Source organism: Tupaia chinensis, unplaced genomic scaffold (genome assembly GCF_000334495.1).
Source record: "Tupaia chinensis unplaced genomic scaffold, TupChi_1.0 Scaffold138910_1, whole genome shotgun sequence".
Taxonomy (NCBI): domain Eukaryota; kingdom Metazoa; phylum Chordata; class Mammalia; order Scandentia; family Tupaiidae; genus Tupaia; species Tupaia belangeri.
The window spans coordinates 1,485,721-1,498,242 of NW_006198801.1; the positions used below are offsets into that span (position 1 = coordinate 1,485,721).

General features: G+C 48.8%; 1 protein-coding gene and 1 non-coding gene across 2 annotated transcripts in view; both read left to right on the forward strand.

The window, feature by feature from the left end:
* Positions 1–11,995, forward strand: part of EIF3K (eukaryotic translation initiation factor 3 subunit K) — an 18,317-nt gene extending 6,322 nt beyond the window's left edge. The window contains 5 exon segments of the mRNA XM_006161726.3: positions 841–915; positions 3,332–3,398; positions 3,506–3,583; positions 6,906–7,031; positions 11,936–11,995. Coding sequence (XP_006161788.1) covers positions 841–915; positions 3,332–3,398; positions 3,506–3,583; positions 6,906–7,031; positions 11,936–11,967 — 378 coding nt within the window. The 3' untranslated portion in view covers positions 11,968–11,995.
* LOC114004600 (U6 spliceosomal RNA) lies at positions 5,963–6,066 on the forward strand. The gene has a single exon (XR_003546714.1). It is a non-coding gene; the product is annotated as a U6 spliceosomal RNA (small nuclear RNA).
* Positions 11,996–12,522: the final 527 nt, after the last annotated feature.

The following is a 12,522-nucleotide window of genomic DNA, read 5'->3' on the forward strand; positions in this document are numbered from 1 at the left end:
CGCTGCCTTTCTCACTTCCCCTCTCTCTCTCCATCTCTCTCTGATCAAACTGGAAAAATAACAATGATAATAATAAAGTTAAATAAAATAATTCTTTTTTAGAAAATTATTTATTTAATTTTATTTATTCATTCTTTTTAAAATTTGACCAGAAAGACCCAGAGAGAGAGGGAGTGTGAGAAAGCAAGCGACCAGATCCAGGACTCGAACCATGGTTGGCTGTGTGGGAGTATCCAGTTCTTTAATCACCATGCCACCTGCTGGTCCCAAGAATTACTTTATTTATTAGTATTATTAACTTTGATGAAAGAGAAAGAGTTTGTGAGAAAGCAAGCTGCCAGGTCTGGGACTTGAACTCCAGTCAGCCACATGGGAATCCAGCACTTTAACCATCGTATTACCTGCTGACCCCTTGTTGTAATTCTTGGGTCCCTCTCCACAGACTGTTGACGTGTAAATAAAGATGTGTGTGTGTGTGTACACTTGTCCCCCATCCAGATAGGGCGTTTTGTACGTCATTCTCTGTCTTGCTTTTGTCCCGTGGGCTCGCAAAGCGTCGTCCTCATCAGCACATGGATGGGCCCTGTTCATTTCATGGTCCCTGTCGTCAGACCCTTAGGTCATCTCTCGCCTTTTGCTGTTACAAACAGTGCTGCTGCAGACGCCCTCCCTCCCGCACATATCGCAGGGCAAACGAGATGGCTTCATTTTCCAGTTTCTTTTGTGAGCTGAACCTTTGAAGAGGGGCCAGAAGGAGGTGGGTAGAAGGGGTGAACTACGCCCCGACTCTAGCTTCCGCAGGCTCTCTGGCCATTTTCCCTTAACACTTCCTCCTCCCAGCAAGAAGAGCGGCCCATCCGACAGATTTTGTACCTTGGGGACCTGCTGGAGACCTGCCACTTCCAGGCCTTCTGGGTAACTTCCTTTGGGTCTGGGTCAGGGTGGGTAGCTGGGAGGAGGATGTGGAGGAGGATGGTAAAAATAATGATCTTGGGCACCATGGTGGTGCAAGGGGTAGGGTGCAACTGTACAAGGCTGTGGCCACATGAGAGGCCTGGGTTCAAATCTCAGGCCAGTCCAACATGGTATTTTGCACCTGTAATCCTAGCTAACTGGGAGGCTGGGCAGAGGATCGCAAAGGCAAAACTCTGAGAAATACCTCTTTCCTGCTCCCGCCCTCCCCTGTGAGCACACGTGTGTTCTTTTGTCCCTCTCACTTAAGCGATGACCATGTACACACAGTGGCTACCTGCTTGGTGACGTGCTCTGTGCCGAGTGCTTTGTGTATAAGCTATGGAGTGGTCATTGTCACACACAGCCAGGGCTCACAGAAATCCCCCCCTTCCCCACCGTTCCTTCACTGGGTCCTCTAGGACACGCCTTCAGCTGGAAGCACGTGTGCACCGCATCGGCCTCTCGAGTCTGGAGCCCTGCTCCCTTTCTTACTGGATCTGGAGCCTGGCACTCCACTTCTGCGGCCTCCTTGCCTCACTGCCGTTGCCAGGCAACCTGCCTCCCTCCCTCCCCAGTCTTGAAGCTCACTTTCTGCCCCACTTCATTGGTCTCAACTCCACAAACGACCCTTCCTCTTTTCTTGAAGAACTTAGCTCCTTCTCCCTGCCACATACTGCCTCTCCTGTCTTAATTTTTAAGCTATTTCAAAACCATGCAACCAGGGGGACCAGCAGATGGTGTGGTGGTTAAGGCACTGGACACTCCCACATGGCCAACCACGGTTCGAGTCCTGGACCTGGTGGCTTGCTTTCTCACTTTCCCTCTCTCTTTTTATGTCTCTCTCTGGTCAAATTAATATAGGTGAATGAATAAATAAGGGAGGGAGGGTTCTCCTGATTCCGCTTTCCCCACCAGCCCTGCCTTCTCCCACTTCTCTGTTCCCCTTTACAGCCAGGCTGCCAAGGGGGGCCCAGCTGTCTCACTTTCCAGGGTTTCCCTGCTTTCCAACCCAAATGTTTCTCACCAGGAAATCCCTGTGCTCAGTGCCTCCTCCCCCGCTCACTTGAACTCACTCCACTCGGCCCATTTAGACCGTGTGTGTACATCCACACATGTGCACACTCACACTCCCTGCAGTTTCCCCCGTCAGGCCCAGCAGTGACCTCTGCATCGCTGGACCCAGTGGGCACTTCTCGGGTCTCTTACCTGCCCTGTCTGCTGTCTCTGGTAGGGGCAGCGGCTCCCTGCTCCCTCAGACGCTTTGTCACCCGGTGTCCGGGACAGCTGTTCTGATCTTCCTCCCACCTTCCTGGATGCCCCTTCATAGTGTCTTTGTGTGCGTCTCCTCTCCCTCCCTCCTGTTGGTGGGAGCCTGTGCCGAGGTGACCTTTGAGCAGAAACCCGAAGGAGGTGAGGGTGCCTGCCGTGGCGGGGGAGAGTTCCGGATATAGACAGCCATTGCAAAGGTCCTGAGGTGGGCGGGCACCCGGTGCAGTTGGGGAACAGAGAGGAGGCCCTGTGGCCAGTGCAAGGTGTGTGGGGAGTGAGTGGGTGGAGATGAGGGCACAGCCGTGGTGGCAGGTCATGCAGGACCCTGTGGGCCGTGGTAGAAAGGCTGGCTCTTCCTAAGTGAGACAAGCAGGGTGGGCGGCTGAGTGCAGTGAGCCAGTGCCTCTGTGCCTTTCTTGGGCTATGGTTGCCGCCCGCCTGCACGTGGTGTAGGGCAGATCACCCAGCGGCTCTGAGCCTCGTCTCCTCATCTCTAAAACAGACACAGCAACAGTGACTGCATGGAACAGCGGGGGCGTGGTGACCGCTCATGAGTTAGCTGCTGTCCATGTGCCGTTATCAGCGCTCATACTGTCCTCTACACACACCTGATTGATTTCTTCCGTGAGTCAGAGGCAGCACCGCCATCAGAGCCTGGATGCTGTTGTCCACCCCCAGCCTTCAACCAGCCTGGATTATGAGCACAGGGCCGGCTGCCCGGGGAGGTCACCAGATATGGACCAGAACCTCCCACGTGGGTCAGCCTTGCTGAGTGGCACAGTTTTACAAAAACACTGTGTCACCATCTGGCCCCACCTAATAATGTCATCGAGGGACCAGCAGATGGTTATGTTGCTAGACTCCCTCTTCATCGACCGTGGTTCAAGTCTGAGCCTAGCGTCTTAAAACTCGTGTATGCCAAGATCCCAAGAGGAGAATGAAAGAGAAGGGTCCTTCATTGCGTCCATGCTGCAATCCCTTCTGGAGGGTGATTTCTCGCTTTCTGTCTTTCTGGCAAGCGCACACACCTTATAGCAAAAATCTCAAAAAAAAAAAAATAATGCCGTTGATATTAATATTGACGTGAACATGATCATTCCCTTCACAGCAAGCCCTGGATGAAAACATGGACCTCTTAGAAGGTATTACTGGCTTTGAAGACTCTGTTCGAAAATGTAAGTGCTTCTCTGCACCAGGGCTCCCCCGGGTGACGGGTGGCGAGTGGCGAGTGGCAGAAGAGTGCTGGGCCAGCCTCTCACACCTGTGTCTCTGCCCTCCACAGTCATCTGCCATGTCGTGGGCATCACTTACCAGCACATCGACCGCTGGCTGCTGGCCGAGATGCTGGGGGATCTGACAGGTGAGGCCTCTGGGTTCCTTGTGCAGTTCTGGGAGAGCAGGGGTGGTCAGGGCAGTGGGCCTTGGCCATGCCTCAGGCGGACCATTCTGGTCTCACCAGGCTGTTACTGCAGGCCCGCCCAGGGAGGAGGTGAGACGTGGTACAGACGTTCCTTCCTGGTAGAGAGCCTGTGTTTTTTCTTCATTTTTTCTCCATCAATTAGTTGAGTGCCTGCGGTGTGAGAGACGCTGTCCTCAACACTGGGCACGTGCCTGGGTGATTCAGGCTGTGAAGGGAACAGGAGGGCTCGCAGAGAGGGCTGGCGGTTGTATAACAGCCTCAGGGGAGCAAAGCGGGCCATTGAGGCACGGCATCATGAAGATCCAGGGAGGGGCCTGCCTGTCATGTTCCAAGGGTGGCCTGGGTGCCAGGGGCAAGCTGAAGCAGAGAGGTGGAGGATGTTTGGAGAGGGATCTCCAGGGGGCAGGAGGCCTGTCTCCCTGATGGAGCCACAGACAGGCTCTGAGCAGGGAGAGCAGGATGGCTGATGTTTTTTAAAAGATCCCTCTAAAAAGCAAAAAGAAAGCATATATATTTGCTAAAAGAAACAGAAAGTCAGGAAAGAAAAGCAAGTGGCTACTCTTGGGAGGTCAGGTGGGAGCCGGAAGACAGTAGTGGGTTGTGGGTGAGACTCAGTACTTTGTGTGGCTTTCCATTTGATCCAGGTTGTAGTGTGTGTTTAGTAGAAGGTAACTTTGTTATATTACTTATTTTTTTAATTATATTTATTATTGTTACTTTTTTTTTTTTTTTTGAGAGGTTTTTGCTGTAGGGCATATGCGCTCACCAGAGAGACAGAAAGCGAGAAATCACCCCCCAGGGGGGATGGCCATGCCACAGTCCCTTCTCCATTCTCCTCCCAGGATCTTGGGCACACATGCACGTGTACCCGGCGTGAGTTTAAGCCACCAGGTCTGGGACTTGAACCGCGGTCAACTACATCAGAGTCCAGCAACAGCCATTACACCAACTGTTGGTCCCACTTTTTTTATGTTTTTAAGAGAGATTTTTGCTGTAGGGCACATGCGCTCTCTGGAGAGACAGACAGAAAGTGAGAAATCACCCCTGGGAAGATAGCCACCCTGCAGTCCCTTCTCCGTTCTCCTCTCAGGATCTTGGGCATGCACACACACGTGGCTGACTTGAGCTTTTTTTAAGCTATTGGGTCCAGGACTAGAACTGCAGTTGACTACATGGGAGTCCAGTGATGTAACCATTACACCTGCTGGTCCTGTTTTTTCTATTTTTAAATTTGCTGTAGGGCATAAGCACTCACCAGTGAGAGACAGAAAGTGAGAAAGCAAGCCAGCAAGCCACCAGGTCTGGGGCTCGAACCTTTGTCCACCACATGGGAGTCCAGGCCATACCACCTACTGGCCCAGTAGAAGGTAACCTTCACTGGACATTTTGTGTCAGGTACTACACTAAGTGCTTTATATCACCTAGATGTTTATATCTTAAAAACTAAGTGAAATCTAAAAGGTATGAAACAAGCCTTCAAATGGAATATAATCAGATGAGCGGCCAGTAGATAGCATGGTGTTTAGGGGTGCTAGACTCCCACATGGCCAACCGTGGTTCAAGCCCTGGACCTGGTAGCTTGAAAATCACGTGGGTGTCCAAAATCCCAGGAGAATAGAGGAAAAGGGATTGTGGTATGGCCATCCCCTCAGAGGGTAATTTCTAACTGTCCCTCTCATGGTCTCTCTTTCTCCAGGGGAGTGTAAATGTGCTATGGTAGAAACCTTTAGTAATAAAAGAATCAGATGAGTCTGTGTCATCTCAGTAATACTGTGGTGTTCCCCCTTGTCCATGGAGATTCGTTTCAAGGCCCCCAGTGGGTGCATGAAACCCTGGATAATGCTGAACCCCATATATATACCACGGTGGTTTTTTTTCAGTCCGACAACTAAGACAGCTGCTAGGTGACTAATAGCAGGGAGTGTAAACAGTGTGGATGCTCTATACATAGGGAGACTCACCTCCCCACTAGGTCAGAGCAAGATTTGATCATGTAACTCAGCATGGTGTGCATTTTTTTTTTTTTTTTTTTTTTTTTTTTTTCGGAGGAGGGTGATAGGGTACATACACTCACTGGAGAGACAGAGAGAGAGTCAGAAAACGAGAAATGACCACCCCCCCCAGGGGGAATGCCCACACCACAATTCCTTCTCCATTCTCCTCTCAGGATCTCGGGCACACATGCACATGTGCTGGCTTAAGTTTTAAGCCGCCATGTCCAGGTCTCAAACTGTGGTCTACTACATGGGAGTCCAGCAGTGTAACCATTACGCCGTCTGCTGATTCTGCATGGTATGTAGTTTAAACCTTAGGAATTGTGTGCTTGCTTTGGCAGCACATACACTAAAATTAGAACGAGACAGAGATTAGCATGGTCCCTGTGCAAGGATGACATGCAAATTCATGAAGCATTCCATGGTTTTTCATTTTATTTGTATAGGTCTTGTTTTCATTCATTCATTCATTCATTTTTAATTTGACCAGAGAGGGACACAGTGAGAGAGAGAAAGTGATAAAGCTAACAAAAATTAAATAAATCTTAAAAAAAAAAAAAAAGAGAAATTGGAATAGTCTCAAAAACAAGGTTATTCTTACTTACCTGGCAAGAATGGAGAGGAAGGAAGTCCCAGACCTGGTGGCTTGCTTTCTCACTTTCTCTCTCTCTGTTAATCTCTGGTCAAATGAAAATAAATGAATGAGTAAATAAAATTAAATAAATTAAAAAAAAAATAGTGAGAAAGCAAGCTGCTGGGTCCTGGACCTGAACCATAGTCAACCATGTGGGAGTCCAGTACCTTTAACCACATGCCACCTGCTAGCCCCAGCATTCCATATTTTTATTTTTTAAAAAAAACAACTTATGGGTCAGCAGGTAGTATGGAGGTTAAGGCAGCTAGATCCCACATAGCTGACTGTGCAGTTCAAGTCCCCTTGAAAAACATGTGCGCTTGTGCATGTGCACCCAAAATCCTGAGAGGAGAGTGGAGAAGGCACAGCATGGCTGTCATCCCCCACCCCTCCCACTGCTCGGCTCAGGCACCCTTTAGCAAAGCTCTGTGAAGGGAAGAATGAGAAAGCTAAAGGGCGCCCTCTGGCGGACATTTAGAGAAGGGCCTGTTGAAGAACAGGGGTGGCCACAGGGAGACTAGTTGCCTGCTCTGCTGTCCAGGTAGGAAATGCAGGGGGTGCCCTTGCCTCCCATTACCCCTGCTATTGAGAGATTTGGCTAACGGAAGCCCCTGTGCTGCTATGTCACTTGCAGACAGCCAGCTGAAGGTGTGGATGAGCAAATACGGCTGGAGCGCTGATGAGTCAGGGCAGATCTTCATCTGCAGCCAGGAAGAGAGCATTAAGCCCAAGAACATCGTGGAGAAGATCGACTTTGACAGTGAGTGGCAGCCTGGGGCTCGGGCTGCAGGGCTAAGGAAGGTCTTTCAACACAGTCAGGGCTGGGGCTCCAGGATCTGGGTAGATCTGGGCTAGGTCAGGGCTAGGGAATTTGTGTTTGCCACATTGCGCTGACCTGTCTCACCCCTCCAGGGAGGTGGTGGGGGATGCCAGATGTTTTTCACTGGAAATACTGAGGCTTAGAGGGCCTTGCAGTGTCCCCACCCCTTTACTGATTCCAGAGGCTCCTTTATACCTGGGGCTCCCTGGCTTGCACGGGCTTTGGGGTCAGGATGACTGGGTGCAAATCTTGACTCTCGACTTCATAGCCCTCTAACTTGGGGTGATTCCACCTCTCCATTCCTGTTTTCTTGTCTAAAAAATAGGGGTGGCATCAACAATAATTATGATAAACATTGTACTTCTTTACCCTTAAGTCATTTGATCTTCGCATAAACCCTGTAAGGTAGGCACCCTCATTTTAAGTTACTAATATATATAACGTAATACCTACCTCATGGAATTGAGAACCATCTCTTAGCAAAGAGCGAGTCATACAGTTCAGTAAATGTCATCGCTGAGCCAGCCCTGTGGCCTGGTGGTTAAGGGAGCCGGATCCCACATGGCCAACCACACAGTTGGAATCCCAGACTCACTGGCTTGAGAAATATACTAGATACATGTGCACCCCAGATTCCAAAAGGAGGGAGAAATTGGGAGAGAAGAAATTGCAGTGGGACCATGCCCTAGGGGGGCGATTTCACCCTTCCTGGACTCTTTCTGGGGAGCATTTGTGCCCTATGGCAAATTAAAAAAGAAAGAATTGTTATTGTTAGCACCGTTGTACAGACGTATAACATCTGACAGGTCACCTGAAAAGAGCAAAATAGTGAAATCTCACCATTCTGCTCACGGAGCAAGGGAGAATAGGGGCCAAGGATGGGCAGCTCTTTGGACTCCAGGGCTCCTCCTGACCCTCTTGAGTGCCATTATGGTATTTTAAAAGGTCCGTATTGGTGGGCCGGTCCCCTAGCACAGCAGTTTAATGGTGTACATAGGAGAGCCAGATCACATTCGGCCAGCTGTGGTTCAAGTCCTGACCCGTGTGGCTGGAAAAACATGCCATGTGCAGCCATGCCCTCAATCCAGATGGGCTGGAGAAGTGGAGGGAAGCACATTACAGTGTGACCATACCCCATTAAGAAGTGCTTCTCTCTCTCCTCTTTGATGAATACATTTGCCCTCTGGCTATTAAAAAATAATAATAAAAAGATAAGTAAGGCCAGCAGGTGATGATATGGTGGTTAAGGCACTGGATCCCACATGGTCCACTCCTTCGTTCAAGTCCTGGACCTGACAGCTTGAAAAACATATGCTAGGTGTGGGTGTGTGTGCGTGTACGTGCGTACCCAAAATCCTGTGAGGAGAATGGAAACGAAGAGATTACGGTGTGGCCATCCCCCTGGGGGTTCTCGCTCTCTCTGTCTCTAGTCCCCTCCTTAGGGCAAAAATCTACAAAAATGAAAAGTATTGGTACAATGTGGCTTCTCAGTACAAACTAGCTAATTTGGTACTAATTAAGGAAAAGATTAAGCAGGTAGTTATCCCTAGCCTGTAAATGAGAGCACTGTGTTGGGGCTCTTTGTGAGAATTGCAGGCAGAGTTTCTGCAGTGCAGATCTTAGTGTCTTGCAAACAGTAAGTGGTAAATAATATCATTATAGTGGTCCTGCTAATTTGGTGCCAGGCATTGTTCTAAGCTCTCATTTAATCTTGCACTCCTATAGGGTAGATGCTCCTTAATGGATGGGGAAATGGGTACACAGAGATGTTAAGTAAGTTGTCCAAAGGCACCCAGCTCTTTTTTAGAGAGAGATTTTTGATACAGAGAGCATGTGCTTGCCCAAGAGACAGAAAGTGAGACATCACCCTCTCGGGGGGGATGGCCACGCCGCAGTCCCCTCTCCATTCTCCTCTTGGGATCCTGGGCACACATTCGCATGCACATGGCATGAGTTTCAAGCCACCAAGTGCAGGACTCAAGCCGCGGTTGACTACGTGGGAGTCCAGCAACGTAAACATTATGCCATCTGCTGGTCCTGGGCACTCAACTTTTAATTAACTGACCTGAGATTTGAACCTAGGTCTTGCTCCAGAGTCCATGTGTTTTCGTTTTGTTTGTTTCCGTGTGTGTTTTTATTTTGTTTGAATTTGGTATAGGGTGCATGCTTTCACAGGAGAGAAAGACAGAGAAAGTGAGAAAGCACTCTCGAGGGGGGATGGCCATGCCACAATCCCTTCTCCATTCTCCTCTTGGGGTCTTGGGCATGCACGCACATGCACCCAGTGTGAGTTTTAAGCTGCCACGTCCGAGACTTGGGACCAGCAGATGGCATATTGGTTACGTCACTGATCTCCCACGTAATTGACCATGGTTTGTAGTCCCAGACCCAGTGACTTAAAACCCAGAGACTGAAAGACTGGAGGACAAAAAAGCAGTAAAAATTGTTATGGACACTAGAGACAAAGTGGAAGGAGTGTGGGAGGGGAAGAGGAAAGGAAATTTGGGGGAGAAAATAGAGAGGTAAGACACTTGTGGGACACAGATATGGTTTATTACTTGTTGATGAGGACGTGTATAGTATTCCCAACTGGGCTGGACTGAGGTGTATATCATGCTGAGTAAAGTCTCTTTACGATCTAAATGATGTATAATGAATGTATTAAAAAAAAAAAAAAGCTGCCAGGTTTGAGACTCGAACCATGGTCGACTACGTGGGAGTCCAGCCGCGTAGCCATTATCCAATCTGCTGGTCCCATAGCACAGCAGTTTAATGGTGTACATAGGAGAGCCAGATCACATTCGGCCAGCTGTGGTTCAAGTCCTGAGCCGTGTGGCTGGGAAAAAATGCCATGTGCAGCCATGCCCTCAATCCAGATGGGCTGGAGAAGTGGAGGGAAGCACATTACAGTGTGACCATACCCCATTAAGAAGTGCTTCTCTCTCTCCTCTTTGATGAATACATTTGCCCTCTGGCTATTAAAAAATAATAATAAAAAGATAAGTAAGGCCAGCAGGTGATGATATGGTGGTTAAGGCACTGGATCCCACATGGTCCACTCCTTCGTTCAAGTCCTGGACCTGACAGCTTGAAAAACATATGCTAGGTGTGGGTGTGTGTGCGTGTACGTGCGTACCCAAAATCCTGTGAGGAGAATGGAAACGAAGAGATTACGGTGTGGCCATCCCCCTGGGGGTTCTCGCTCTCTCTGTCTCTAGTCCCCTCCTTAGGGCAAAAATCTACAAAAATGAAAAGTATTGGTACAATGTGGCTTCTCAGTACAAACTAGCTAATTTTGTACTAATTAAGGAAAAGATTAAGCAGGTAGTTATCCCTAGCCTGTAAATGAGAGCACTGTGTTGGGGCTCTTTGTGAGAATTGCAGGCAGAGTTTCTGCAGTGCAGATCTTAGTGTCTTGCAAACAGTAAGTGGTAAATAATATCATTATAGTGGTCCTGCTAATTTGGTGCCAGGCATTGTTCTAAGCTCTCATTTAATCTTGCACTCCTATAGGGTAGATGCTCCTTAATGGATGGGGAAATGGGTACACAGAGATGTTAAGTAAGTTGTCCAAAGGCACCCAGCTCTTTTTTAGAGAGAGATTTTTGATACAGAGAGCATGTGCTTGCCCAAGAGACAGAAAGTGAGACATCACCCTCTCGGGGGGGATGGCCACGCCGCAGTCCCCTCTCCATTCTCCTCTTGGGATCCTGGGCACACATTCGCATGCACATGGCATGAGTTTCAAGCCACCAAGTGCAGGACTCAAGCCGCGGTTGACTACGTGGGAGTCCAGCAACGTAAACATTATGCCATCTGCTGGTCCTGGGCACTCAACTTTTAATTAACTGACCTGAGATTTGAACCTAGGTCTTGCTCCAGAGTCCATGTGTTTTCGTTTTGTTTGTTTCCGTGTGTGTTTTTATTTTGTTTGAATTTGGTATAGGGTGCATGCTTTCACAGGAGAGAAAGACAGAGAAAGTGAGAAAGCACTCTCGAGGGGGGATGGCCATGCCACAATCCCTTCTCCATTCTCCTCTTGGGGTCTTGGGCATGCACGCACATGCACCCAGTGTGAGTTTTAAGCTGCCACGTCCGAGACTTGGGACCAGCAGATGGCATATTGGTTACGTCACTGATCTCCCACGTAATTGACCATGGTTTGTAGTCCCAGACCCAGTGACTTAAAACCCAGAGACTGAAAGACTGGAGGACAAAAAAGCAGTAAAAATTGTTATGGACACTAGAGACAAAGTGGAAGGAGTGTGGGAGGGGAAGAGGAAAGGAAATTTGGGGGAGAAAATAGAGAGGTAAGACACTTGTGGGACACAGATATGGTTTATTACTTGTTGATGAGGACGTGTATAGTATTCCCAACTGGGCTGGACTGAGGTGTATATCATGCTGAGTAAAGTCTCTTTACGATCTAAATGATGTATAATGAATGTATTAAAAAAAAAAAAAAGCTGCCAGGTTTGAGACTCGAACCATGGTCGACTACGTGGGAGTCCAGCCGCGTAGCCATTATACAATCTGCTGGTCCCAGTCCCTGTGTTTTTTAACCTTTGTACATGACCTCCTCTGTGTTCATAACCTGGGCCCGGAAGGTGTCTAGGACCAGTTTGAATACCTAGCCTGGTCTGCCTGAAACATACCAGGCACCCATGCCAGTGCCCTGGATCTAACCAGTGGGAAGGGGATCGCTCGTTCTCAGCGAGCGCAAACATATGCTCTATCACGAATAAAGGAAAAATAAGTACAGAGTTTTGGGGGCCATGGTGGGTGGCTGGAGGTTTGTATCCCTCTCCTCCCATGTTGACCCTGGTCTTGCCTCTTCTTGACAGGTGTGTCCAGCATCATGGCCTCCTCCCAGTGACTGCCAGTGCTAATAAAGACGGGTATGAAAAGTATTGGTACAATGTGGCTTCTCAGTACAAACTAGCTAATTTGGTACTAATTAAGGAAAAGATTAAGCAGGTAGTTATCCCTAGCCTGTAAATGAGAGCACTGTGTTGGGGCTCTTTGTGAGAATTGCAGGCAGAGTTTCTGCAGTGCAGATCTTAGTGTCTTGCAAACAGTAAGTGGTAAATAATATCATTATAGTGGTCCTGCTAATTTGGTGCCAGGCATTGTTCTAAGCTCTCATTTAATCTTGCACTCCTATAGGGTAGATGCTCCTTAATGGATGGGGAAATGGGTACACAGAGATGTTAAGTAAGTTGTCCAAAGGCACCCAGCTCTTTTTTAGAGAGAGATTTTTGATACAGAGAGCATGTGCTTGCCCAAGAGACAGAAAGTGAGACATCACCCTCTCGGGGGGGATGGCCACGCCGCAGTCCCCTCTCCATTCTCCTCTTGGGATCCTGGGCACACATTCGCATGCACATGGCATGAGTTTCAAGCCACCAAGTGCAGGACTCAAGCCGCGGTT